Source organism: Thamnophis sirtalis, unplaced genomic scaffold, assembly GCF_051295495.1.
Source record: "Thamnophis sirtalis isolate CommonGarterSnake01/CBP01778 unplaced genomic scaffold, rThaSir2_p1.2 scaffold_5, whole genome shotgun sequence".
Taxonomy (NCBI): Eukaryota; Metazoa; Chordata; class Lepidosauria; order Squamata; family Natricidae; genus Thamnophis; species Thamnophis sirtalis.
In genome coordinates this window covers 91,081,921-91,107,679 of record NW_028261385.1, presented here as the reverse complement: position 1 = coordinate 91,107,679, position 25,759 = coordinate 91,081,921, and the positions used below count along the sequence as shown (strand labels likewise).

Genomic DNA, 25,759 nt, shown 5'->3' with positions numbered 1-25,759 from the left:
GGAATGTGAGGCAACTGGCAGTTGGAACAAAGTTCTTTTTAGGTTGGGAGGGGGAGTAGAATATCTAACTCAGCATCCAAGTATGTTAATATAAGGCAACTGGCAGTTGGAAGTGAGTTCTTTTCACGTGGGGAGGGGGAGTAGAACTCCTTAGCATCAGAGCGTTTTAATTACTGTATAAGAAATAGTAACAATCTGATGGCCATTTTGAAAAATCCTTTCTTAGCGAGCACCTAGCAGCCAAGAGGAACATACATGCTAAATTTCAAGTTTGTAGGCTTTATGGTTCTGGAGATTTTGTTATGAGTGAGTGGTACTTGGCTTTTATATATATATATATATATATATATATATATATATATATATATATATATATATATATATATATATATATATATATATATATATATATATATATATATATATATATATATATATATATATATATACTGTAGATTTAAAAAGTAGAGAACATAACAGATATGAGCTTGATATTAATTTTCCTTTCAATACAAATGATTAATTTAAGGAACAGGGAACAATTTTGATTGTTTTCCAAACTCTTGGCTATAGATGTATGATTCACTCCCAAATTTTCCTAGCAAACATTATCTCTGTGAAATACTTTTGTCTACTTGTTCAGGCTCCTTCTCTTTGTTGTTGGTGTTCTTAACTTAAAGGAGCTGAGCATGAACACCTTCCTGCAGGGCAGAATGATTGTGTTTAGTGTCCCAACAAAAAAGGAATATCAGTTTGGATATATGGTTTCATGTCTGTGATGTCTCTCTAGGCTGGAATACTGCAATGGGCTCTACATGGGGTTGCCCTTGAAGTGCATCCGGCGACTACAGTTAGTCCAGAATGCAGCCGCGCGAGTGATAGTGGGCGCACCGCGGTTCGCCCACGTTACACCTGTCCTCCGCGAGCTGCACTGGCTACCTGTTGGTCTCCGGGTGCGCTTCAGGGTACTGATGACCACCTTTAAAGCACTCCATGGTAGTGGATCTGGGTACTTGAGAGACCGCCTCCTGCCGATTACCTCCCTTCGACCAATTCGATCGCACAGACTGGGCCTCCTCCGAATCCCATCTGCCAGTCAATGCCGACTGGCGACTACACGGAGGAGAGCCTTTTCTGTTGCAGCTCCGACCCTGTGGAACGATCTCCCCGCTGAGATCCGTACCCTCACCACCGTCCAGACCTTCCGCGCAGCCCTCAAGATCTGGCTCTCCCAGCAGGCCTGGGGATAGGTTCCTAATTCACCCGCCCGAGTGTTTGATTGTTGAACGAAAGTTGCGTTTTACTATTTTTTTCTTTGTTCACATTTTGTTTTGTTTTTGATGTTGCACTTCCCTCCCTTGTGATTGTGAGCCGCCCTGAGTCCCCTCAGGGAAAAGGGCGGCCTATAAATTTTAATAAATTCAAATTCAATTCAATTCAATGTCCTTAGTTCTGCCATAATAAACTATCAGCTTCACGTTAATGGAGACTTCCCTTTTGTTTGACTACTCCATTGTTTCAGAGGGGTAGCTCAATCAGACGTATAAAGTCTCAGATGAACAGTATGAACAGTGCCCTATCTTCAGCATCACAGTTTTCTCTACAGAAAGTACTGGATAATATAATTGGTGGGAGAATGTCAAATACTGTGAAGGTTCTTACTACTATTTATGGAACCGGAATGAGAGCAGGAATGAGATAGACACCTCCTGGGCTGATGGATCACAAGTGCTCCATAGAGTCTCCTGTTCTCTTCCCAGTTGTTGGAATTGATCCTCTCCATTTCCACTACCACTCATCGTTCCCTTCCCCCATGCCTTGGTTAGTCACCAAAAAAGCAAAAGGACAGGGGATCACTTTGACTGGTCTTCTTGAATGTCTCCTTCTCATCATGCAGCTCTCTCTCTCTCTCACGGAAAATGAATCTGGAGGAAAGGGAAATCTCTTGCCGGAGAATATATGTTTGGAGCAAGAAATAAAACGTTTGGAGATGTATTTTTGCTCTATCCTTAAAAAGGGGGTGGGGTGTGGGTGAGAGTAGAATTTCTTAACTGCGTCCTTTTTTCCCTTCAGATCCTAATAGGGAAAGAAGAGAAAAGACTCCTAAAACATGGCTCCACTAGCACACTAAATGCGAATTACAGCAAAGCGTTTGGAGAAAGCCCCAGTGCTAGGGAGACTTCCAACAGTCCGGCGAGGGTGACTACAACTCCCAGCGTTCCTCGCGGGGCGTTTGTCCCGCTCAGAGCGCTACCTGTTCGCCTTTCCAAAGCCGTCTTGGCAGGCAGGCAGTGGGTGTTTAGCTAGCGAAGCGACCGACTGGAGCTCCATCGGACGAGGAAGAAGCGTCGCTGCTACTTGCTTACCCTCCTGCTTGGCAACTTTGTGTTCCCTTGGACAAGAGCTTTGGAAACAAACTGCCAAGGGAAGGCAGAAGACTGGAAACGAGGGGAAGGAAGAAGTGGGGGAAAGAAGCGGCGAGTAGAAAGGGGAAGTGGCCCAAGGGAGATGGGGCGTCTCTGGAGGGTGGGATCCTGCCTCTTGCGTTCCTCAGAGGCGTCTGAAAATCTGGATCTCCGGGTCGGTTCTTCTGGTGGATTCGAGCCATGGAGATCCAGCAGATCGCCCCGAAGGGTGGCGATGACACTCCAGGGATAGAACGGAATGGATCTTAATCCTTAGAGCCCAGTCTGGTTAGGCGGCCACCGGGAGAAGTCTGCGGGAGATCTTTCTGAAGCAGGGAAGGAAATCGGCTGTGTAGGTTTGGGGAGCCTCCGAGGGGCCTGAAGAGCCCCGCAACTTGTATGGCTGGCGGTGGGAGACCGGCTGAGAGAGGAGCGCCTAGCATCGGTGGAGGGGGAGGTGTCTGAGGTGGGAAGGCAGATAGGGAGAAGGGGGTTTCTCCTAACGTGCCGGGCATTTGGCTCTCCAGTGATGTGGAGACTGAGTGTTTGGTGGCTCCTGAGCAGAGTCTGTCTGCTGTTCCCGCCGCCCTGTGCCCTCGTGTTGGCCGGGGTGCCCCTCTCTTCTTGCCACCCGCAGCCTTGCCGGATCCTCAAACGGATCGGGTACACGGTAAGGATCGGGGCGGCGCACCTACAACCTTGGGTTGCCTTCCAAGGCGGGGCAGGAGGCTGGAGAGCTCACAATGATATCCTGCTTCGAAGCCACTCTGCTGGGGAAGAATCTGGGTCGCAGGACCCCGGGACTCCAGAGAGGTGGAAAACGGGGATCGGTGTGAGAAGGCGAGCAAACCTGGGCACGGAGAACCTGATCGACAAAGAGAGTCCGGACCAGGCGCCACAACTGCCTCTAATACCGAGGGAGGCGCTCCTGTTGGCGGCGGAGAACCTCAACCGCGTCAAGGGGCTTCTGCCTTACAACCTTTCTCTGGAAGTGGTGATGGCTATCGAGGCGGGCCTGGGCGATCTACCTCTTTTCCCCTTTTCTTCGCCCAGCGCCTCCTCCTGGAGCAACGACCCGGTCTCCTTCTTGCAGAGCATCTGCCACACTGTGGTGGTACAAGGCGTCTCGGCCATTCTTGCCTTTCCGCAGAGCAGAAGCGAGATCCTACAGATGGACTTCGTTGCCACCGCTTTGCACATTCCAGTGATCAGCATCGTACTCAATGAGTTTCCTCGAAAGAGTCAGGTAAGGGACGGCGGGAGATCAGGACGGGAAGAGGGGAGGGAGAGAGGGAGAGAGACCTGGGATCTTGCCTCTGTGAATGTGCGCGGAGAAGTGGCGACATGGAGAGGACCCACGCTCCCGGATCCGCGATAAATATTTAAGATCTCCAGCAGGGATGCCGGGAGGGGGGCGGTTCCTATGTAAGAATTCGGCGAGTTGCCTTTAGTTTGCAAAGCTGATTTCAGAATTCAGTACCATGGACAGCGTGTAATGCTTCCCAGCAGCCAATTCTGGTGCTGCAGCGGGACAAAGCCGAGTTCAACAACATTCTCCGATCGATCCAACACAACCATCCTTTCGGTGAACGCCGCTCGTTCTGTATTACTGCTTGAGAAGCTGAATTTTTACTTGGACTGGGTTTTTTCTCTCTCTCCGAGTTAGAAAGGTAGTCTTTGCTCCACCAGGTGAAGTTGCTGAAGATCTAAAACGACATTTGTGCTCAGATTGTTTCCACCGCATAAGAGAAATAGGGATGAATGTATCTGCACGTTTGCCTGTCTGCTTGTGCGTGTGTGTTCAACTCTAATTAACTCTGAATTCGGAGGCTTTGCATGTTCTCAGAGAATTCAGATGGAGAGCCATCCAATCCAAATAAATTAAATATACTTTACTTTTGTTGTGCAAATATCGTGGATGATTGCAGGATAGATTAAACTTCTCAAAGTGTCTTTGTTTCCCCTATTCCATGTCTCTGAGATCATTTAATGTACTGAGAAAAGAAAGGCAGCTACATATATTCCAGCAGAGAGAGGCAGAGGAGGGGGGGGGGAAGGATAGGGATAGGGGGAGGGGGAGGGGGAGGGAGGGAGAGAAAATTAATTCCTTGGTTTGTGTATAAACCAAATAAAATGATGAGATTATTTTATTTATTTATTTAATTTATATAGCCACTCATCTCTCAGACAAGTGACTCTGGGAAGTGTATTACAAAACTAAAACACTGTATTTGAGGTGCTTGGCTATTAATAATGGAAGCAAGAAACTGAGCAACTTCAAATATCTGTAAAAAGGAAACATATCTGTGCCTTCAGTTTATATTTAGTGTCTAGGAACAATCACCAGACATTAGTGATTTGACTACTAGGTTTTGAGAAAAGGCAATATTATACGAATTAGCAGCTTATTGGAACTTGTGAAAGCTTTATTTTCCCTCTTCCTTAAGCCCAATTTATATTATTTTCTTACTACTAAAAAGTCAGTTCAAAGTTTGAAAAGACTTTTTTCTTCTCCAGCTTGGAGAACTGACGAATTGGGAAGATTAAGATTACAAACCTCACTATTTACTTTGGAACAATCCTTATTTAACTCTGTGGGATTTACTTCTATTATAAAGATAGATAAGATTTGGATGATATAATGACTGTAATGTACATACGCATGGAGAGTGGGAATATGGGAATTTATTAAGGATAACATCGTAAATATATTGACAAGTCCTATGCAATACAGAGATTGTAAGGTTGCTTTAAAACTACATGTATAATTATGATATCACAGAATCACACATCTCTAAATCTTAAACATTTCATAGAGAGAAGAAAAACCAACATCTTCTAAAACAATATGTTCCATTGCAGTCTGTACTTTCATTCATTGAAGAATGTGTATATGTAATTTAAAGTCATACACTCAGAAACATTAGAATATGTGATTGTTCTTAATTTTAAAAATGGTCTCCTCCTCCTCCTTCTCCTCTGCATCCAAGTTCTTCCCCTACTTTCAAAGGACTTGATCTTTACATTATTTTCATAGCCTTTCTTCAAATACATTTCAGTATGTCAATAACCTTTTTCAAGTGCAATGCCTAAAATTGGACAAAAAATTTATAGGGTGACCAGATTAAAGCAGAACAAAATTGGAACACTTTCTCCTCAACTAAAGAACGCACAGTGTTTCTAGATTGGAAATGAAAATTGCATCAACACATTTATTTATTTATTAGGCATTCCACACATCATCACTGATTCATATTTAGCTTCTCCTTTACTAACTTCTCTAGTTTCTTTGCAGACATGGTGCTTCTAAATTCACTAAACCACATTGGGTATTTAAGAGTAAATGCTGAAGTTTTGATTTAAGTCTAAAAATGCAGGTTCTAAGTGTTGACCTAGTGCTCCAAAGCATGTGACATGATGGTTAAAGTCATGAACTCAGATCAGAAAATCCCCGATTCAAGCAGTTACTTAATCATCAAACTGGGTGATTTGGGGCCAGGCATTATCTTTCTCTCTACCCACAAAAAGTCATTTATCAAAAATAAAATAAAGGGAGATCCCTTGTGTCTAACCTGGAGTTTCCTGAAGGAAAAAGATGGGATGCAATTGTAAAAAATTACATTTTCTTTTTTAAAGTTAAAATTATATTTCTATCTTAAATTGATAGCCACCGCTTCTAAATTGGAGATCTTTTTATTTCTTTAGTCAACATGTTAGACAATGGTAAAATTAGGAACTTTCTTCTAAATTTAATCTTCAGTTTGACAACTCTATGAATTTGAGAATTTTTGAAAAGTAAAGTTTGAGAAAGGTGCTCAATCAAATTTGTAACTTTACTTGTTACTAATCTGTATTTCCTTTGATTTACAAGCTGCATGTAGAGCTGCATAATTCTGGGACTGCTTGCCAGCTTGCAAGGCAGGGTGCAGTTGACCAAAATGGCAGAGTTGAGGATTGGAGGGACCAAGCTCAGAATGGCTTGGATTGGAGTGGATCCTCAGTTAGCAACTGGTGGAATTCAATTAACGATGGCAATGGGGAGTGCCAGAATTGCCATCACTAAGTGAGTTCCTGTGAACTCATGCTCTACGTCTCTGTTGCTTAGCAGTGGGACTTCCAATTCCAATTGTGGTTTTAAGTCAAGGACTACATACTAACATGCCTACATATATAAATACACATGTACATATTTCAGTCTTTATGTAAAAGAGACACATACATTTTTGATTGCAAGCAGGCAGCAGCACAAGCTGACATTGGCTGATTCTGATTTTGAAAATGTTAAGCAGAACTGCAATTCTGCTTTAAAAGGACAACATTAGAAAATATTGTGCTTATAGACTAGACTGGGAAATGAAAAAGAAGGCAATGGCAATTCCATTCTGTAAGGTTGCCAAGAAACAGGCATGGACATGTCCATGCAGTTGCAATGAATCAAGAGAAAAAATTGTCTCCTTTTTTACCAAAAACTGACACTTTTAATGTACATCAAAAACATTGGTTTCAGGAATATTACACCTTAAATTGCATCGGAAAAAATATTTTAGTGCTCCTCACACAAATGTCACAGATGCTACTTCTTCCTTGCTGTAATGTGGAAGTTTATTAAATGCAGAATAATTTTAGATGGACAGGAGGGAGTTTATATGAAAAGCACTGTTAAACCAGGTAGCTTTGGATTCTGTCAACTCAATTTTATTTGTTCTATAGGCAAGCTGAATTTATATAACTTCATTCATGTATTTATTTATTGCTAGATTTATACCTTCCTTGGGTCTCCTTGGCCCTATCACCTTTGCCATGACACTCCTCTGATCTCTAGGGTAATTACTACTAGAAATTAACCTGTCAGTTTATCCAGCTATGTCATCTTTTAGCTTCTATGAGGTGCTCATGTTTCAATCCAACCATAGCCATCCCAATTAGCTCTGTTCTTGGATATTGTGCTAATGTATATGTCCTACAAGAACATAGCTCAATGTATATGTCCCACAAGAACATAGCTCAAAGAGTAGGGCTACAAGAGGTGATCCAAATGGTGGAAAAGCATCAAGGAAGCCAACATCAAGTCCATGCTTCAGAAATATGTGCAGTAGCATATAATTAGAAGAACCTATTTGAGTAGGAATATTCAAGCATCTGAGATCCTAAAGTCTAGGAAAGACTAGGAAAAGTTATAGCTAGCATTCTATCCAACATTTGACTACCTTTTGCCCAAAGCTGTTCATGTATAAATAACAGAAGATTCTATACAAGCTTTGTCCATGGTTGAAAACTCAATAATACTTCCATTCTTATAGACTAGGAGTTGCGGATTAACTTCAAGAACTGGTGCTGGGATACATGTTCCTGGCTAGTTTTGGGATATCAGGAGAAAGGCCCCTTCTCTCCTGTTAGTGTGATGAGGATTCATCCAGGAGGTAATAACCCAGGATTTGGAAGTTAGTAGCCTTCCAAAGATTGTTGAACTGCAGGTAGCTCCATCAACATAGTTTGTGAAAAATGGTATTGGAAATGAATGGCCATAAATATGCCATGCATGTTTTCTGTTAGCAACCAGTTGAACTTCTTCCCAATAGTAATAGCAATACTGGTAGAAATTAGACCACTTTATAGTGCTTTACACTCCTCTCTAAGAGGTTTACAGAGTCAGCATATTGTCCGCAACAATCTGGGTCCTCATTTTACTCATCTTGGAAGGATGAATCAACCTTGAATCAGTGAGATTTGAACTGCCAAACTGCAGCTAGCAGTCAGCTAAAGTAGCCTGCAGTACTCTAACCACTGCACCACCTTGAATAGCAAACATGCCACTCGAAATATGTATCTATATTTGTATATTTGTAATGGCTAGATTAACACTCTATTCTTCAACCATCAGCTGGTCCTCATTATTTTTTATTTATAATACAATTTGAAATTCTGTTACATCCCCATTACACTGCAGATAGTCCTTGACTTATAACAGATCATTATGTGACCTTTCAAAGTTATGATAGCATTGAAAAATGTGACTTATGACAATTTTCACAGTTGTAATCTTTGCAGCATCCCCACAGTCATGTAATCAAAATTCAGTTGCTTGGCCATTGGCTCATATTAATGACAGTTGCAGCCAGTGGTGAAATTTAAAAAAAAATACTACCGGTTCTGTGGGTGTGGCAGGGGAAGGATACTGCAAAATTCCCATTCCCACCCCACTCTGGGGCCAACCAGAGGTGGTATTTACTCATTCTTTGAACTACTCAAAATTTTCGCTATAGGTTCTCCAGAACCAGTCAGAACCTGCTGAATTTCACCCCTGGTTGCAGTATCCGGGGATCATGTGATCCCTTTTGCGCCTTCCAACAAGCAAAGTCAGTGGGGAAGCCAAATTCACTTATCAACCATGTTATGAACTTAACAACTGCAGTGATTCACTTAACAACCATGGCAAGAAAGGTTGTAAAATGGGGCAAAACTCTCTTAACAAATATCTCACCTAGCAATATAATTTTTGGGCTTAATTGTGGTCATACGTTGAGGACTACCTGTATGTATCTTTAGCCTTGACAATGGGGCCACATTTCAACAATAGAGTATACCATTCTAAAACTTCAGCGTGCGTCTTTCCTCTTGCTTGGTATCAATCTTTCATTTTAAGCTACACTGTTAACATTTTTAGCTCCAAAGCATTTGATTTCCTAGTATAGTTGTTTTGTCCAGAATGATCAACCACTTTGGTGAGGATTCTTTGATGGCTTTGTAAATAGGTTCATCCTCCAGGACCATAAAGCAACTTTATATCTCAGGCCCAGAGCCAGTAATTTTACTCGGAATTACTATAAATTGCAAAATTGGCCTGGTCGTATTTAATAATGAGAGTTATTAGCCTGTGCATGTAATTCTACATGTGCTAGTAGTACATCGCTAATCTAGAAGAATGAGCACAGACGCTGATAAAGGACAGCTTCATTTGCAGTGAGCTTGCCTGCAAAGCAGTATAATGATGTTACTGTTTGTTTTTCTGTCTCTTGATTCTGTGGCAGTTCTCAATAGGCTATTTATGGAAATGGGTTATGGGATAGTTGGCATATTTTGTGCTCTAACCTCTAAAGCAAGGGGCTAAAGCTGTATCATTAGAATCCTTGGACCCCGAAGAAGTTAGCCTCCAAAGCCTAATTTCTGTGATTCAGCTGAGACAAAATAATCAGCTTGTTTGTTAATGATTCAGGAGTAGAAACTGGGAAAACATATGCACCTTCTGGCACAAATAGGTTAAACAATAATGGGAACTGAGGATAGAAACTAAATTGCTGAGTATCAGAGAAGGAAGGGAACATCTTCAATCTACAGCATAAGCAAGTTGGTTCTATTTGGGCCAATTTCTCTTTCAGCCAAGCCTCTTCCATCTGGACTCACTCCAGTTCTTGGCCTTAATGACACACTTTCTTAACTTGAGGCTTCAAGGTGCTTTTCAACCTGCACCTGCTAGGAAATTATCCTGGGATTGTTGGTATACAGGACAGCTACCACTGAGCTAAGAGGCCATCTTTTTCAGAGTTCAAACTTAGGGGGGGAAATACCAAATGAATATAATGAAAAGATCCTAGTGGAAGATTTCTGGGATGTTCTCTGTAGATCAGAGGTCTTCAAACTTGGCAACTTGCTGCCTGGAGAATTCTGGGAATTGAAGTCTACAAGTCTTAAAGTTGCCCAGTTTGGGGACCCCTGCTGTAGATGGTGACAGGTATGTATGTGAAATAGTTTAAAGTCTTGTTTTCAGGAAGAGAGTTTTATGCCAATATAATTTCAGTAGAAATGTGAATGTATTTAGGAATCTGCTCCAGACATCCCCCCCTCTCTCTCCCTCCCTCCCCCCCTCTCAAGTCAGCTAGGGTATTGGTTAAAGTGTTAGGCTAGAAACTGGGTGACCGGGAATTCTAGTTCTGCCATAAGCACAAAGGCGTCTGGGTGAACTTTAGCTAGTCCTTCTCTCAATCCTAGGAAGAAACACAAGGCAATTCATTTCCCAAAAAACTTTGCCAGAAATGCAGGGACTTGTTCACCAGGAGTTGACTTGAAGGCGTCTGTCTGTCTGTCTGTCTGTCTGTCTGTCTGTCTGTCTGTCTGTCTGTCTGTCTGTCGGCTGGCTGGCTGGCTGGCTGGCTCTATCTATCTATCTATCTATCTATCTATCTATCTATCTATCTATCTATCTATCTATCTATCTATCTATCTATCTATCTATCTATCTATCTATCTATCTATCTATCTGGAGTTAAATCTTCTAATCCACTCAAGATCACTCTTTCAGCTCTCCCAGGGAAAAGATGTTCATCTCCAAGGATGCAACAGAAACTATTGCTGCCACTCTCACATGAAAAGATGTATCAATCTGCAAGGGCATTTTTAAAGAGGCTTAGCTTCCAGTTTGACTCATTGTGCATCCTTGCCTTGATTCCATGCATGCACCAAAGTAGCTTAGAATGTGCTATTGGAATCATCTTCCCAGAAATCTGGGGATTTTTTTTTCTTTGTTTAAATAATTTTCTATGGATTAAAGTACCAATGTAAACAGAAGCTATTGAACCTCAGAGGCAGAATAGACAAGATGAGGGCAACCAATTGACAGGAGTGTAAGAGTTTTGTGCTCTACAAGGCCTGGAATAACATAATGTAGCAAATCTATATACAGTCCTTTATTGCAGCCCAACAACTATTGAGCTCTGGGTCAACTCTACCCTTCCATAACTTTGCATGGTGATGTTGCCGCATAGCTGTATGCCTTTAATACTCAGCGCTTTATACTCAGTCTGTTAAGGCTCAGTTCAAACCAAAGTCTCAAAGTCCACAAAGTAGCACCCAACCTTTCCCTTCTCCAAAAGGTCTTGCACTAGTTGGGATTAAGGTCCTTTTTCAGTGTGGTTGCTTCTTCTAAGGGGAATGAGACAATTTGCCACAGCCAACTTGCTGCAGCAAACTCACTGTGGCCAACTCACCACAGCCAACATGTGGCAGGAGAACTCGCCACCGTCAACTCGCTACATGACAACTTGTTGTGGGACAATTTAACAATTCTATTTAACTATTTAAAATAAATACAAATTATTTTAATTTTTGCTGTTCACACTTGATTCTCTCCTTTCTTTTGCATCCTTTCTTTAATTTCACCATTCCTTTGATATTAGTGTAACTCTTATCCTGCAGCAAGTTGTCCTGTGGCAAGATGGCCATGATGAGTTTTTCTCTCTTGCGCTCTGCAGTAGGACTTCCTCTGCATGGAGGTGGAAAAGAAACTCCACTCGCAGGGGAGCTGAAGCCTGAGCAGCCCGTGGGGCGCCAGGGGATTTTCAGTGGGTGAGACTAGAGACCCATGCTAAGGTGAGCAGGACGCATTGGATATGTCCTGTAGCAAGTTGGCCATGGTGACTTGGCTGTGGCAGGTCATAGACCCTCTTCTAGGTGCTGCTGAGATCCATTCAAAGCTCTGCTCTTAAGCAGTGTTGCTTTCCAGCATTCCAGCTGAGCTTCCAAGCGAGGCTCCAGACAAGGAACCCCACCAGGAACATAGCTTGTGGTCCTTGCAACTGACTGATAGACTAGCCTGTAATAGCTATCAGTCTCCAGAATATTACCTCTCACTTCCTCACCTGCAGGCTGTTTGCTGTCTCCTTTCTCTCCTAAACACACACAACATTCTGTTTTAGCATTAGCTTTTGCAAGCTAAGGCTCTGGGTGGGGTGAGACTGCCTCTGGACACCAGATGTGACTCAATTAGTCAAGTAGCTGGAATGCCAGCTTGGATGCTTGTAAGAATGAATGCATGCACGAGCATATTTCTCAGGTTTCTAGGGCCATAAACTTTTATATCCTTTTGAGGGGGGGGGAAAAGCATGAGCTATACTGAGCCCTGGGAAGGTAAATGGAAAACATTTCTGTCTGTACTCTTCCAAAGTACAGACAGCAATTCCAGCTTTACTTCCCCATACAATCTCTTCCTTGTATCTCTTTTTTATTTGGGGAAGGAGGTGGAGGTGTTTGAAATCAGAGCCATAGATGTTATATATGTTGACAGCAGCAGGATTACTGTATGCACAAAAATGGAAGGACACTTTGATTCCCACAATGGAAAAATGGCTGAAAACGTTGACGGAGTTAGAAGAGATGACTAAATTGACTTCTGAGATTAAGAAGAAATTACTTTTCTTTCTACTTGGAAACCACTTCTGGGTTTTGTGCTTGAGATGGGGAAAAAATGAAACTTTGATTTTGGGTTTTACTGTTTATTGTTACAGAAATGTCTAGTTTTTACTATGATGTAAAAGTAAAAGTAAAACATTGAGGTTTGATGCTATTATCTTATTCTACTGCACCAAAGGGAGTTGGAAGTCAATGCCTTTTCTTTCTTTCTTTCCTTTTTCCTTACACTTTTCCCTTCACTTCTTCCTCTCTAATTGTCCTACTATTTTTTGTTTTTTTGTATTTTATATTATAAATTAATAAAATGAATAAATAAAATCAGAGCCATAGCAACACTCCATATCTGCAAGTGGGATTTTCCCATGCGTTGTTTTCCCAATTTAAATGCTGTTCATACAGAGACAATACAAACACCTCTGTGTCTTTTCTTCTTGGAGAGGCCTGAGCAATTAAAATTGGAAACGTGCTTGGTCTCCAAGCATCGTAGCTCCATCTTTCAGGCAGCTGATAATTGATATTCTTACTTAATTCAATTCAATTCAATTCAATTTACTTTATTTGTATGCCGCCCTTTTCCCTGAGGGGACTCAGTGCGGCTCACAGTTCAAGGGGGGGCGGGAAACAGACAAGTTACAAACATGAAAACCATACACCGTTAAAAAGCACAACAGTCATACCATTCGAGTGGGGTTGCAAGTCTTTTAGCCCCAGGCCTGTCGGAACAGCCAGGTTTTAAGGGCTATGCGGAAGGTCTGGAGGGTGGTGAGGGTACGAATCTCCACGGGGAGTACGTTCCAGAGGGTCGGAGCAGCCACCGAGAAGGCTCTCCTCCGGGTAGTTGCCAGATGACATTGGCCGGCAGATGGAATTCGGAGGAGGCCTAGTCTATGGGATCTTATCGGTCTAGTGGAGGTAATTGGCAGTAGGCGGTCTCTCAAGTACCCAGATCCAATACCATGCAGGGCTTTGTAGGTGACAACTAGCACCTTGAAGCGCACCCAGAGATCAACAGGCAGCCAGTGCAGCTTGCGGAGGATAGGTGTTATGTAGGTGAATCGAGGCGCACCCACGATCGCTCGCACGGCTGCATTCTGGACCAGCTGAAGTCGCCGAATACTCTTCAAGGGCAGCCCCATGTAGAGCACGTTGCAGTATTCCAGCCTAGAGGTCACAAGGGCATGAGTGACTGTTGTGAGAGCCTCCCGGTTCAGGTAGGGACGCAACTGGTGCACCAGGCGAACCTGGGCAAATGCCCCCCTGGTCACAGCTGACAAATGATGTTCAAGAGTCAGCTGTGGGTCCAGGAGGACTCCCAAGTTGCGAACCCTATCTGAGGGGCGTACTATTTGACCCCCCAGCCTGAGAGATGGAACACTTGGCCAATTAGTGGGAGGGAAGCACAGCAGCCACTCGGTCTTATCTGGATTGAGTACAAGCTTGTTAACCCCCATCCAGTCTCTAACAGCCTCAAGGCCCTGGCTCATCACGTCCATCACTTCATTGAGTTGGCACAGGGCGGACAGATACAACTGTGTATCGTCCGCATACTGGTGGTATTTTATCCCGTGCCGTCGAATGATCTCACCCAGCGGTTTCATGTAGATATTAAAAAGAAGGGGGGACAGGACTGAACCCTGCGGCACCCCATACGTTAGGGGCCTAGGGGTCGATCTCTGCCCTCCGACTAACACCGACTGCGACCTGTCCGAGAGGTAAGAGGAGAACCACCGTAAGACAGTGCCTCCCACCCCCACCTTCCCCAGTCGTCGCAGAAGGATACCATGGTCGATGGTATCGAAAGCCGCAGAGAGGTCAAGGAGTACCAGGATGGAGGCGTGACCTCCATTCCTGGCCCTCCAGAGATCATCGGTCAATGCGACCAAAGCGGTTTCCGTGCTGTAGCCAGGCCTGAAGCCTGACTGGAATGGATCTAGATAACTGGTTTCCTCCAAGGACCGCTGGAGCTGAAAGGCCACCACCTTCTCAACAACCTTCCCCACAAAGGGGAGGTTGGAGACTGGACGATAGTTGTTCAGGACAGCTGGATCCAAAGATGGTTTCTTCAGGAGGGGTCTCACCACCGCCACCTTTAATGTGGGGGGAAAGACCCCCTCCCAAAGGGAGGCGGCAACAACCGCCTGGATCCAGCCCCGTGTCACCTCCCTGCTTACCAAGAAACGTCCCTGCATTTTTCCTACCAATTCTCATTTCAGTTTGATGGAAGAGAATTGGCTTTCAAAGCACATTCAAAGGAGTGAAGAAAATCTCAGGAGTGGCATGTGATATTTGGGTGGCATTTAATTCTGAGATTGTTAAAGAGTGGTTGTAATGTCCTGTTTTTCTCTGCGCTGTACGCTCCCTATCAATCTGCAGCTTCCAGTTTCTTGCAGTTCAGTTAAATCTCGAGAGAAAACTTCAGGAAGGAAATGTCCCCCTATTCATTATTTCTGGCAGTAATGGTTACTATCACCATTGCTCTTGAAAAATGATTAGAGAATTTCTCTCTCCTCCGGAGAAATTTGAGAGATACCGACTGTCCATGATGTCTGCCCACAAATGCAATGGTAATCTAGAAAGAAAAGTTGTGGTTATCTGACTATTTATTTGATTTAGATCACAGGTGTCAAACTTGTTGTACCACGTTGCCGTCACGTGACGTTTTGTGATGTTTTTTCCCTTCGCAGAGCTGGGGTGGGCATGGCCTGTGTGTGACACATCCAGCCCACAGACTACCAGTTGGACACCCTTGATTTAGACCAACCATATGCTACTTTAAACTAGAAAGTAGTACCCAGCTGACTCTGGCTGGTCCTGAAAACAATTTAAAAAGATTCCAGCCAGGCTTGCATTTGGATAGGAGACCACCAGAAGATCCCAGAACTGTAGGCTACATCAAAGCATTGTAGAAAAAGGTAGTAGCAAATCACTTTATTTATTTATTTTCAACTTATTAGTCACCAAACTCCAATACACAGATAGTCCTCGACTAACAACAGTTCATTTAGTAGTCATTTGAAGTTACAACAGCACTGAAAAAAGTGTCTTATGACCGTTTTTCACACTTACGACCAGTGCAGTATCCCACAGTCATGTGATCAAAATTCAGGTACACTTGGCAACTGGCTTGTATTGATGACAGCTGCACATGATTCCCTTTTGCAACCTTCTGATAAGCAAAGCCAATGGGAAATCTGGGTTCACTTCACAGTCGTGTTACTAACTGAACAACGGCAGTTATTCACTTAACAACCATGGCAAGAAAGGTTGTAAAATGGGGCAAAATTCACTTAACTCTCTCACTTAGCAACAGAAATGTTGGGCTCCACTTTAGTCATAAGTTGAGGAGTATCTCTACTACTTAATTGTTTATTAGCCACTCAACGCCAATGAACTATTTATTTATTTATTTATTTATTTATTTATTTATTTATTTATTTATTTATTTATTTATTTATTTATTTATTTATTTAAAAATGTATTAGTCTCCCAACTCTAGTGGATTTAATGGATATTGCCAATAAAACTATGTGGGCTTGTAATGACCAGGAGCTTAGCTCAAGCTTAGCTCAAAGCATATTATTATTAACGTTTGATATTATAATATTCTTTTGTGCTAAAGCTATGAAAGAATGCCTCACCAAGCATTACAGCTCAAGAGAATAAGCCATCTTCAAGGCATTAAAGCAACTGTGTCCTCTAAAAGGTTTGGAAAGGCTGCTTTGAACCTCTTCCCCTGTTGTGCTGAAGAGTGATTGAAGTTTTATATTAGTTCACCGGGCTCTATTCCACAAAATGAAATTTAACTTAGAGAAAAGCAAGATTTTACACTCAAGCAAGAAAAATTGAAAGTACAGAACTAGGTGGAAACCTGGTTCAAACTAATAAGCATGAGAGGAGTCTTAGAGTCCTAGTGGACAACCCTCTAAACATGAGCCTACAGTGTACAGCAGCAGCTTTAAAAAACCAATGCAATCCTAAATTGCATTAACAAAGGAATAGAATCATGATCTCATGAAGTACTAGTACCGCTCTATAAAGCCTTATTCTAAGACCACACATAGAATGCAATTTTCTGGTCACCTCAGTACAAACAAAAAATGTTGAGACTTTGGAAAGAGTCCACAGAAGAGCAATGGAAATGATTAGGGGCCTAGAAGCTTAGAAAATGAAGAATAATTGCAGGAACTGGCTATACCTAGTCTAGTGAAAAGAAGAACCAAGTGTTATTCAGGAGGTTCTGACCAGTTCTAGAGAACTGGTAGCAGAAATTTTGAGTAGTTCAGAGAACTAGTAAATATCACCTCTGACTGGCCCCACCCCAGGGGTGGGTTTCAACTGGTACAGACCGGTACAGCTGTACCGGATGGTGAAATTTAACGTAACTTCCCGTACCTATTGGTCAGGAGGCCCCGTACCAGAATGCTCCCGCCCCTCGTTTGCTCTTTCACTCGCCCCGCCCATTCTCACCATGCTGCAGAAAAGTTCTCAAAAGAAGAACCAGAAGAAGAAAGAACTGGTGAGGGCTGGGGTGGGGGGGAGGATGTTGGGGAAGAGGAAAGAGGCAGAGGGGCTGCTAGAAGAGTGTGTGCGTGTGCACAGGCTGTGAGTTTTAAAAAATGTCTGAGTGAATCCAGGAAGAGGGAAGAGGCAGAGGGGCTGGAAGATACTATAGGAATACACACTTCTAGCCCTTCTGCCTCTTCCCTCTTCCTGGATTCACTCAGATGTTTTTAAAACTCACAGTGTGTGCACACAGACATGCTTCCAGCCCCTCTGCCACTTCCCTCTTCCTAGATTCACTCAGACGTTTTTAAGACTCACAGCCTGTGCACAGCACACACTCTTCCAGCCCCTTTGCCTCTTCCCTTTTCCTGGATTCACTCAGACGTTTTTAAGACTCACAGCCTGTCACACACAAATACACTTCCAGCCCCTCTGCCTCTTCCCTCTTCCTGCATTCACTCAGACGTTTTTAAAACTCACAGCCTGTCACACACACACTTCCAGTCCCTCTGCCTCTTCCCTCTTCCTAGATTCACTCAGACGTTTTTAAGACTCGCAGTCTGTGCACAGCACACACTCTTCCAGCCCCTTTGCCTCTTCCCTCTTCCTGGATTCACTCAGACATTTTTAAGACTCACAGCCTGTGTACATGCACACACTCTTCCACTTCCATTAAAAATGTCTGAGTGAATCCAGGAAGAGGGAAGAGGCAGAGGAGCAGAGTGTGTGCGGTACACAGGCTGTGAGTTTTTAAAACGTCTCAGTGAATGCAGGAAGAGGGAAGAGGCAGAGGGGCTGGAAGTGTGTGTGTAAGGTGGTTAGTAATGTTGAAGACTGGCAAGGACAGCCATATTTCGTCTGTAAGTAGCTGTTTTATTGTTTTTTGTACTTATTATTCTTATTTAAATAGTAAGTGCACAAAATAATAAATTTACTTTTTATATCTTCTTTTTGTAGGTCATTCTTTGGGGCAAATAATTCAGTGACATCGACCTGGCCACTCCCACTAAGTCACATAACTGCCAAGCCACTCCTACTCAGTCACATGACTGCCAAGCTACTCTTACCCGGTCACATGATTGCCAAGCCATTCCCACCTGGTCACACGGGCACCAAGCCCCTCCCAGAAAACAGGCCACGCCTACAGAATAGGTTCTAAAAAAAATTGAAACCCATCACTGCCCCGCCTCCATCTGCCTCCTGAGTCCCAGCTGATCAGGAAGGAATGAGGATTTAGCAGTAACCATTCCCCTGGAGTGAGGAGGGAAAGGAGATTTTACAGTATCCTTCCCCTGCCATGCCCACCAAGCCAAGCCATGCCCACCCAACCATGCCACTCCCACCAAGCCACATCCACAGAACCGGTAGTAAAAAAAATTGAATCCCATCATTGGGGTGACATGATAGCATCTTCCAATACTTGAAGAGCTGCCATAAAGAAGAGGGGGGCAACTTATTTACCAAAGCACCTGTCGGTAGGAAAAGAAGCAATGGATGGGAACTAACCAAGGTGAGAAGCAACTTAGAACTAAGGAGAAAATTCATAACAGTCAGAACAATTAGCAGTGGAACAAATTGCCCTTGGAAGTCATGAGCGCTCCATTACTGGGGGCTTTTAAGAAGAGACTGGATATCCATTTATCAGAAATAGTATAGGCCTTCTGCGAGAGCAGGGGTGTTGGACAAGATGACCTCCAAAGTCTCTTCCAACTCTGTTACTGTTACAAAGCAAAGCAGCTCATGCATGCAGAAACCATCTGGAGACATTGTTTACCAAGCCTTCAACATTGCACCTTGCAGAAGATTCTTTCAAAGGCTTTGTAGACTTCTATTTTACAACATGGTAGTGTTTACAACGTTAGCAATTTCATTTCTTAATCATTTGAAATTATTTGGGTCAAAAGAAGATGGCTGTTTAAAACATCCACAATAAATCCTATTCACAAATCTTCTACATTATCTGGAATGCCTGAAGCAGTGACTGAGGGACCCAGAACATCATTTCCTCACAAAAAAGCAGGAGAATTTGTGCAAAAAGAGTAAAATGTATGGGTGTTGTTGGTTTCTATAATTTTATACTCCTTGCAGAATTAGGTTTCTATTCATTTATTTATTTCCTTCCTTGCTTGACTGCCTGCCTGGCTGCAGTGCAAAACCCTGGCTTTAATCCTTTTTTCAAGGGACCATGAAGGAACTATGCCAACTAACTGCAAACAGCCCTGACCTTGCCAAAATTCTTGCTGATGCTTAACGTGAGTATAATTGAGTCAAAATGTGATTTTGCTTGTTTGTATTTTACAGCAATCTTTGCAAACACTGGTTCATGCCTTGATACAATCTGCAAAGGCATGAATTATTGTGTTATTTAATAATAGGCTAATAAGAGGAGCTGAAGAAGCTTCTTGAATAAGTAGTGAAATGTCCTCAAAGAAAAACCAGAAAGTCAATTTGCCTCTTGAAAAAGCATCTTTAGGACAAGCATGACCTGGATGACTGAGAATTTCCATAGACAGTTGTTTAATAAACAATAGTTAAGCAAATCCTAGGCAGCCTTAAGGTATGCCCATAGAGTTTCCTGTTGAATCAGAAAGCTCATTTAAAACCCACCACCAATCAGAAAATATCTTTATCTCTAGAGGAGAAGTGGACATTTAATGGCCCTTTGACCACATCAGGTTCTTTGGCTGTCCTTGTCTGACCTGCAACATCAGTGACAGAGAACGGGTTGACAGAGGCAAGGTGGTGCAGTGCTGGTGGGGGTGGAGCCATGGCAGGGGGCAGGGCCATGGTAGTGGCCCCACAGTCCCAATTTCTCATGTGACCCTTTGGGAAAATGAATTGCCCACCCTACTCTAGAGGTAACACCAAGGACACTTGGCTTGGAGGAAAGACCAAATACAGGTAATCCTCAATTTATGGCCACAACTGAGCCCAACATTTATGCTGTTAAGTGAGAAATTTGTTAAGGGAGTTTTTGAACCATTTTGCGACTTTTCCCACCACATTGGTTAAGCGAATCACTGCGGTTCTTCAATTAGTAGCACGGTTGTTAAGTGAATCGGGTTTCCTCATTGACTTTGCTTGTCAGAAATTCAAAAAAGGACATCACATGACTCTGGGACACTGCAACTGTCATAAATGCGAGCGAGTTATCAAGCATCCAAATGTAAACCATGTGATCATGATTTTTGGGATGGAACAATTATTATAAGTGTGAAAAATGATTTTTGGGATGGATTTTTGGGATGGAACAATGATCATAAGTATGAAAAATAGTTATAAGTCATTTTATTCAGTGCTGTTGTAACTGCGAATGGTCATTAAGTGAACTGTTGTAAGTCAAGGACTACCTCTACAATTCCTATACAAAGATAATTTGTCTCTCCACTTTAAGGTTAAGCTAGCCACATTGTTTACTAGGGGCTATTGATGTTAGAGAGTTTACTAGAGGCTTTTTATATTTAGAGTCTTCCAGGGTGCAGGGTGGGGAAGCATGAGAGATTACATGGGCTAAGAAACTTTTTTGGGATTTATCAAGTCCATGCAGGCTTTTAGCATTAGTAAATTAGACCATGTTGGCATTTTTTATTTTACAATCTACATCCATTATTCATGGATTCTCTATTTGCAAATTCGCCTATTTGCTAAATGTAACTGGAACAGCAAAATCAATACTCAAGGACCTTTCATGGTCATTCATGGACATGCAGAGTGGTAACAGATTTGAATCACCCGTGCTCATGTTCCATCTGAGGTTTCAGTATTCGCTAATTCCATGTTTGCAGTGACTGTAACTACCATGAAAAATGAGAATCAATGTATTTGGGGTGTACTCAATTCCTTACCCAATTCCTTTCATAGCTACAGTATTTCCCCACAATTGTCAGTCTTCAAGGGGATAAACGTAACTTCCTGGTCCTTTGCTTAGTTTCTATTCTTTGAACCTACTCATTTTTCTCTAAGCCCAGTTTCCACCTGTATCCATCTTTTTGTTGAACATTTTCTAAGTTTTAAAAAATAACTTATGTTTTAAACCAAGATTTATGGTACCAATTTGTGTCTTTGGGAATGGAAACCAGAAGCATACCTCAGATAGCTTAGGCTTTTGCAAATTGATTAAAGAAAATTCCCAGTTTAAGAACGAGTACTGTGACTTATTCTGTCTTTAATCTGAATTAGTATTTAAATCAGAACTCATACTTACAAGCCACGGTGGCGCAGTGGTTAGAGTGAAGTACTGCAGGCTACTTCTGCTGATCACTGGCTGCCAGCAGTTTGGCAGATTGAATCTCACCAGGCTCAAGGTTGACTCAGCCTTCCATCCTTCCAAGGTCAGTAAAATGAGAACCCAGATTGTTGGGGGCAATAGGCTGTCTCTGTAAACCGCTTAAAAGGGGCTGTAAAAGCACTATGAAGCAGTATATAAGTCTAAGTGCTATTGCTATTGCTACGAAAAGACTGCATATTATGAAACATGCCAATGACATCATCCTTCCTCAAGCCAACAAAGTTTTGAGGCTTCTCAATGCTTTTAGGAACCACTGAAAACTGCTAAAAACCAGCTGTACATGTAGTCCTCAACTTACGACCACACTTCAGTCCAAAATTTATGTTCCTAAATGAAACATTATGTTGCTAAATGAAACAAAATTTATGTTGTTTAGTGAAACTGTTAAGTGAGTTTTGCCTCATTTTATAACCTTTCTTGTCACAGTTGTTAAGTGAATCACTTCAGTTGTTAGTAACGTTGTTAAGTGAATCTGGCTTCCCAATTGACTTTGCTTGTCAGAAGGTCACAAAAGGTGATGACATGACTCTGGGACACTGCAGAAGTCATAAATATGACCCAACTGCCAAGCATCCAATTTTTGATCGCGGGGATGCTGCAATGGTCATAAATATGAAAAATGGTCATATGTCATGTTTTTCAGTGCCGTTGTAAGTTCAGATAGTTACTAAATAAATGGTTGCAAGTCAAGGACTACCTGTATATTTAAAATGTGCAGCTTCAGTACTAAAGCAGCTTACGTAAGGAGAGCGCTGGCCACCATTTTCAGTAATAGGCATTCATAACAAGAGTTGTTCGTAAGTCAGGCCTTAACCAGGGGCTTGTGTCAAAGGTGGTATTCAGCAGGTTCTGACCAGTTCTGGAGAACCAGTAGCACAAATTTTGAGTAGTTCAGAGAACCAGTAAATACCACCTCTGACTGACTTCACCCCTATCTATTCTCTGCCTCCCGAGTCCCAGCTGATCGGGAGGAAATGGGGATTTTACAGTATCCTTCCCCTGCTATGCAGTGGTGGGATTCAAATAATTTACCAACCAGTTCTCTGCCCTAATGACCAGCTGGATAGGCGGGGCTCGGTGGTCATGTGATAATGTGGGTGTGGCCAAGTCAATGTCACTCAGGTCGATGGGCACTTTGCCTTAGTTGTTACAATGTAACAAGGGTTAACTGGAGAGGCAGTTTCTGTAATCAGGGCAATAAAGATTAGGCTAGAAACAACACCAGAATGTTTCCTTCCTGCCTTCTTTACAGGATTAGCCCTGTAAAGTGGGAAAAAACAAAAGATTTCTTCCAACAATCTGTTCCCCGAACTACTTAGAAAGTTACCAACTGGTTCTCCTGAATAGGTGTGAACTGGCTGAATCCCACCACTGCTGCTATGCCAACCAAGCCACGCCCCCAAGCCATGCCATGCCACCAAGCCAGACCCACAGAGCTGGTAGTAAAAAAAATTGAATCCCACCACCGGCTTGTGATACAAGTGCTGGGGTTAAACTGCTCTTCTGATTCTTGTGTGAACAGAAAGAAGGAGGCAGCCCCCTTCTCTTGGCCTTGCTCCTAACTCTGGAGGTTTGGGAATGAGGGAGCAGAGGAAGAAAGTGGAGAACAGCAAGCACAAATAAAATTGGTATATTTACATTCCTTGGTCTGGTATGAGACCCTTTCACAGTGGCAACAATGAACTAGTAAAATGCCAGGTTTAGTTCAGACAACACAACAGCCCAGGAATTTTCTGACTATTAGCATCACAAATTGCATCGCATAACAGTTGTGTTAGATGCACTTAGCTGATGACATCACTGTTGCTTGGGAGACAACAGTGTTATAGGGGACTCCTTTCATGTCTCCAGCAAGAGCTTTGAGCAAAGGACAGGAGCTTACCCCATCCCATGGCAGCATTCCGGTCTCGAACACAGGATTGCTAATCTCCAACCGAGTGTCCTAACCACACGAGCCACCATGCTCTTTAGCATCACAAATGACTCATTGTGCTAAAGCAAAATGTTTGCAATCTATGGTTTAGAGAAGGAATTCCAAAATTGTGAGGTGTCCCTCCCTTAGAAAGGTGGAGACAGAGGCCTGGGGAGGTGTGAATTATCTTTTAGTTACATTGCTACCATAAATCCACCTTTCCCAAAGTTTCATCATATTGTTTTCATTATTCATTGGTGTTCATTTTGGTATTTGGGTTTTTAGGAGAAGTTGTACATTTAGATTACACTAAAGGGAGGTGTGGTGACAAAAGGTTTCAGAACTCCTGGTTTAGAGCTTTGTATTCATGCAAAGCCATCCAGCAATTTATTTAATACATTTATTTAAGCCAAATCCTCAATGATTATACCTGTATAATTACATCCTGAAATTATGTCCCTCCAAACTTTGAATAAGCCTACATAAAGGTAAAGGTTCTCCTCGCACATATGTACTGGTTGTTCCCGACTCTAAGGGGCGGTGCTCATCACTGTTTCAAAGCTGAAGAGCGAATGCTGTCCAAAGATGCCTCCGTGGTCATGTGGCCAGCATGATTAAAAGCCAAAGGCGCACGGAACGTTGTTACCAAAGGTTACCACCAAAGGTGGTTCCTATTTTTCTACTTGCATTTTTACATGCTTTCGAACTGATAGGTTGGCAAAAGCTGGGACAAGTATCGGGAGCCGCAGCACTAGGGATTCGAACCACCGAACTGCCGACCTTTCTGATCAACAAGCTCAGCATCTTAGCCATTGAGCCTATGCGTCCCAAGCCTACATAGGGTTGCACTGAAAGTTAGGAAAAGATGTAGTCAGCCAGGAAGAGAAAAATCTCTTCTGTTTTTGAGTAAAAGAAAAAGCAATCAGGAGTTCAGTAACAAAAACACAAAAGCATCTGGGGAAACTAGCAAGGAACAATCTGATATAACGGCTTCATTTTTTTCTACCCCTCCACCAAAAAATGCATTAATAAGGTCTACTGACAATAAATCCAAGAACTGCTATTACCAAGGAAGGCTGCTTACAATCTGGTATCTATTTGCAAATAATAAATCCTAATGTTGTAGAAATGCTGCAATCCGAAGCAATCGGTTTAGGAAAGGCAGTCGGAATTTTCTTTCAAAATAGCACTTTGAAGCTCCAAGAAGTAATTGTTTGATGAGAGAGGAGATTGCAGGGCACACAAAGAAAAAAAAAACAACTTCAGAGGTCTCTTTAAAAATATACACACACTCTACATCAGTGGTTCTCAATCTGTGGGTCGGAATCCCTTTGAGGGTCGAATGACCCTTTCACAGGGGTCGCCTAAGACCATCAGAAAACACATATTTTCGATGGTCTTAGGAACCAAGACACCAATTTTATGGTTGGGGGTTACCACAATATGAGGAACTGTATTAAAGAGTCGTGGCATTGGGAGGGTTGAGAACCATTGCTCTACCTGCTAGATGCAAACATGCTGTCAACTCTGAATTTCGATTCAGAATGGAACCTGGATGAAGCCAGGTTCACAGTTGCCATGCACTATGGGGGGACGATGAGGGGAAAATAGCAGGGATGTGCAGTCAGGGGAGGCAGGGGAGGTGGGGCGTCACCAGTGTCATGAGGAAAAGAAAAGAAAAATTGAAAGGAAAAAGGCTAAGTGCTGCCACACTCCAGAGTCACAGTGGATGACTCTAAGTCTGCTTAGTGCTAACTGTAGGAGGAGGCAAGAGAACTACGGGCCTCCTTTTCACCTTTTAACCTTTGCTGAGAGTTAAGCAAGGGTTAAAAGGCGAAAAATTCCTTATGCAAAGGAGGCACGTGGTTCTCTGCCTCCTGATCTGGCAGCAGCAAATCTTGCCTAAGTTATTTTTACATATTTTACATTTTCATCATGGCGGGCGGACAAGAGGAGAGTTGAAATCCACAGCTGGAAAAGGTATGTGGATCGGACGGAGGGGGGGGGGAATTCAAAAATATTGTAATTTAATTTATAATTTTTTATTGTGAGTAATTTGTGTGTGTGTGTGTGTGTGTGTGTGTGTGTTTCTTTCTTCACTTCACTCAAACAAACTCTCTCTCAATTTGAGAGAGAGTTTGTTTGAGAAGAGAGGGGCAGCCCCCTCCCCCCCCACTGGGAGCCCCATCCTGCTCCCCTCTCCCTTTCCTCTTCTTCCTCTCCCCTTTCTTTGCCGGCTGCCGCCTCACCCCCCACCTCCTCCATCCCCACTGCTGTGTCTGACAGGCAGGTTTCTCTCCATATAGTTAACAGTATACAGTTAACTAACCAAGACAGCTAATGCTGTCATGATCCATTAATAAAATAATATTGAATTAATATATATGCACACAGCATGTGTCAGTGTTCCGAGTAACGCATCCAAAGAAATCAGAACTTCAAGGCAGGAACGTTCCTCAGAGAACATGT

General features: G+C 42.8%; 1 protein-coding gene across 1 annotated transcript in view; it reads left to right on the top strand.

The window, feature by feature from the left end:
• Nucleotides 1–2,512: 2,512 nt before the first annotated feature.
• The window catches only part of GRIN3A (glutamate ionotropic receptor NMDA type subunit 3A), a 142,289-nt gene continuing 119,042 nt past the window's right edge, over nt 2,513–25,759 (top strand). The window contains exon 1 of the mRNA XM_014056633.2: nt 2,513–3,651. Coding sequence (XP_013912108.2) covers nt 2,935–3,651 — 717 coding nt within the window. The 5' untranslated portion in view covers nt 2,513–2,934. The remainder of the gene's footprint in view (nt 3,652–25,759) is intronic.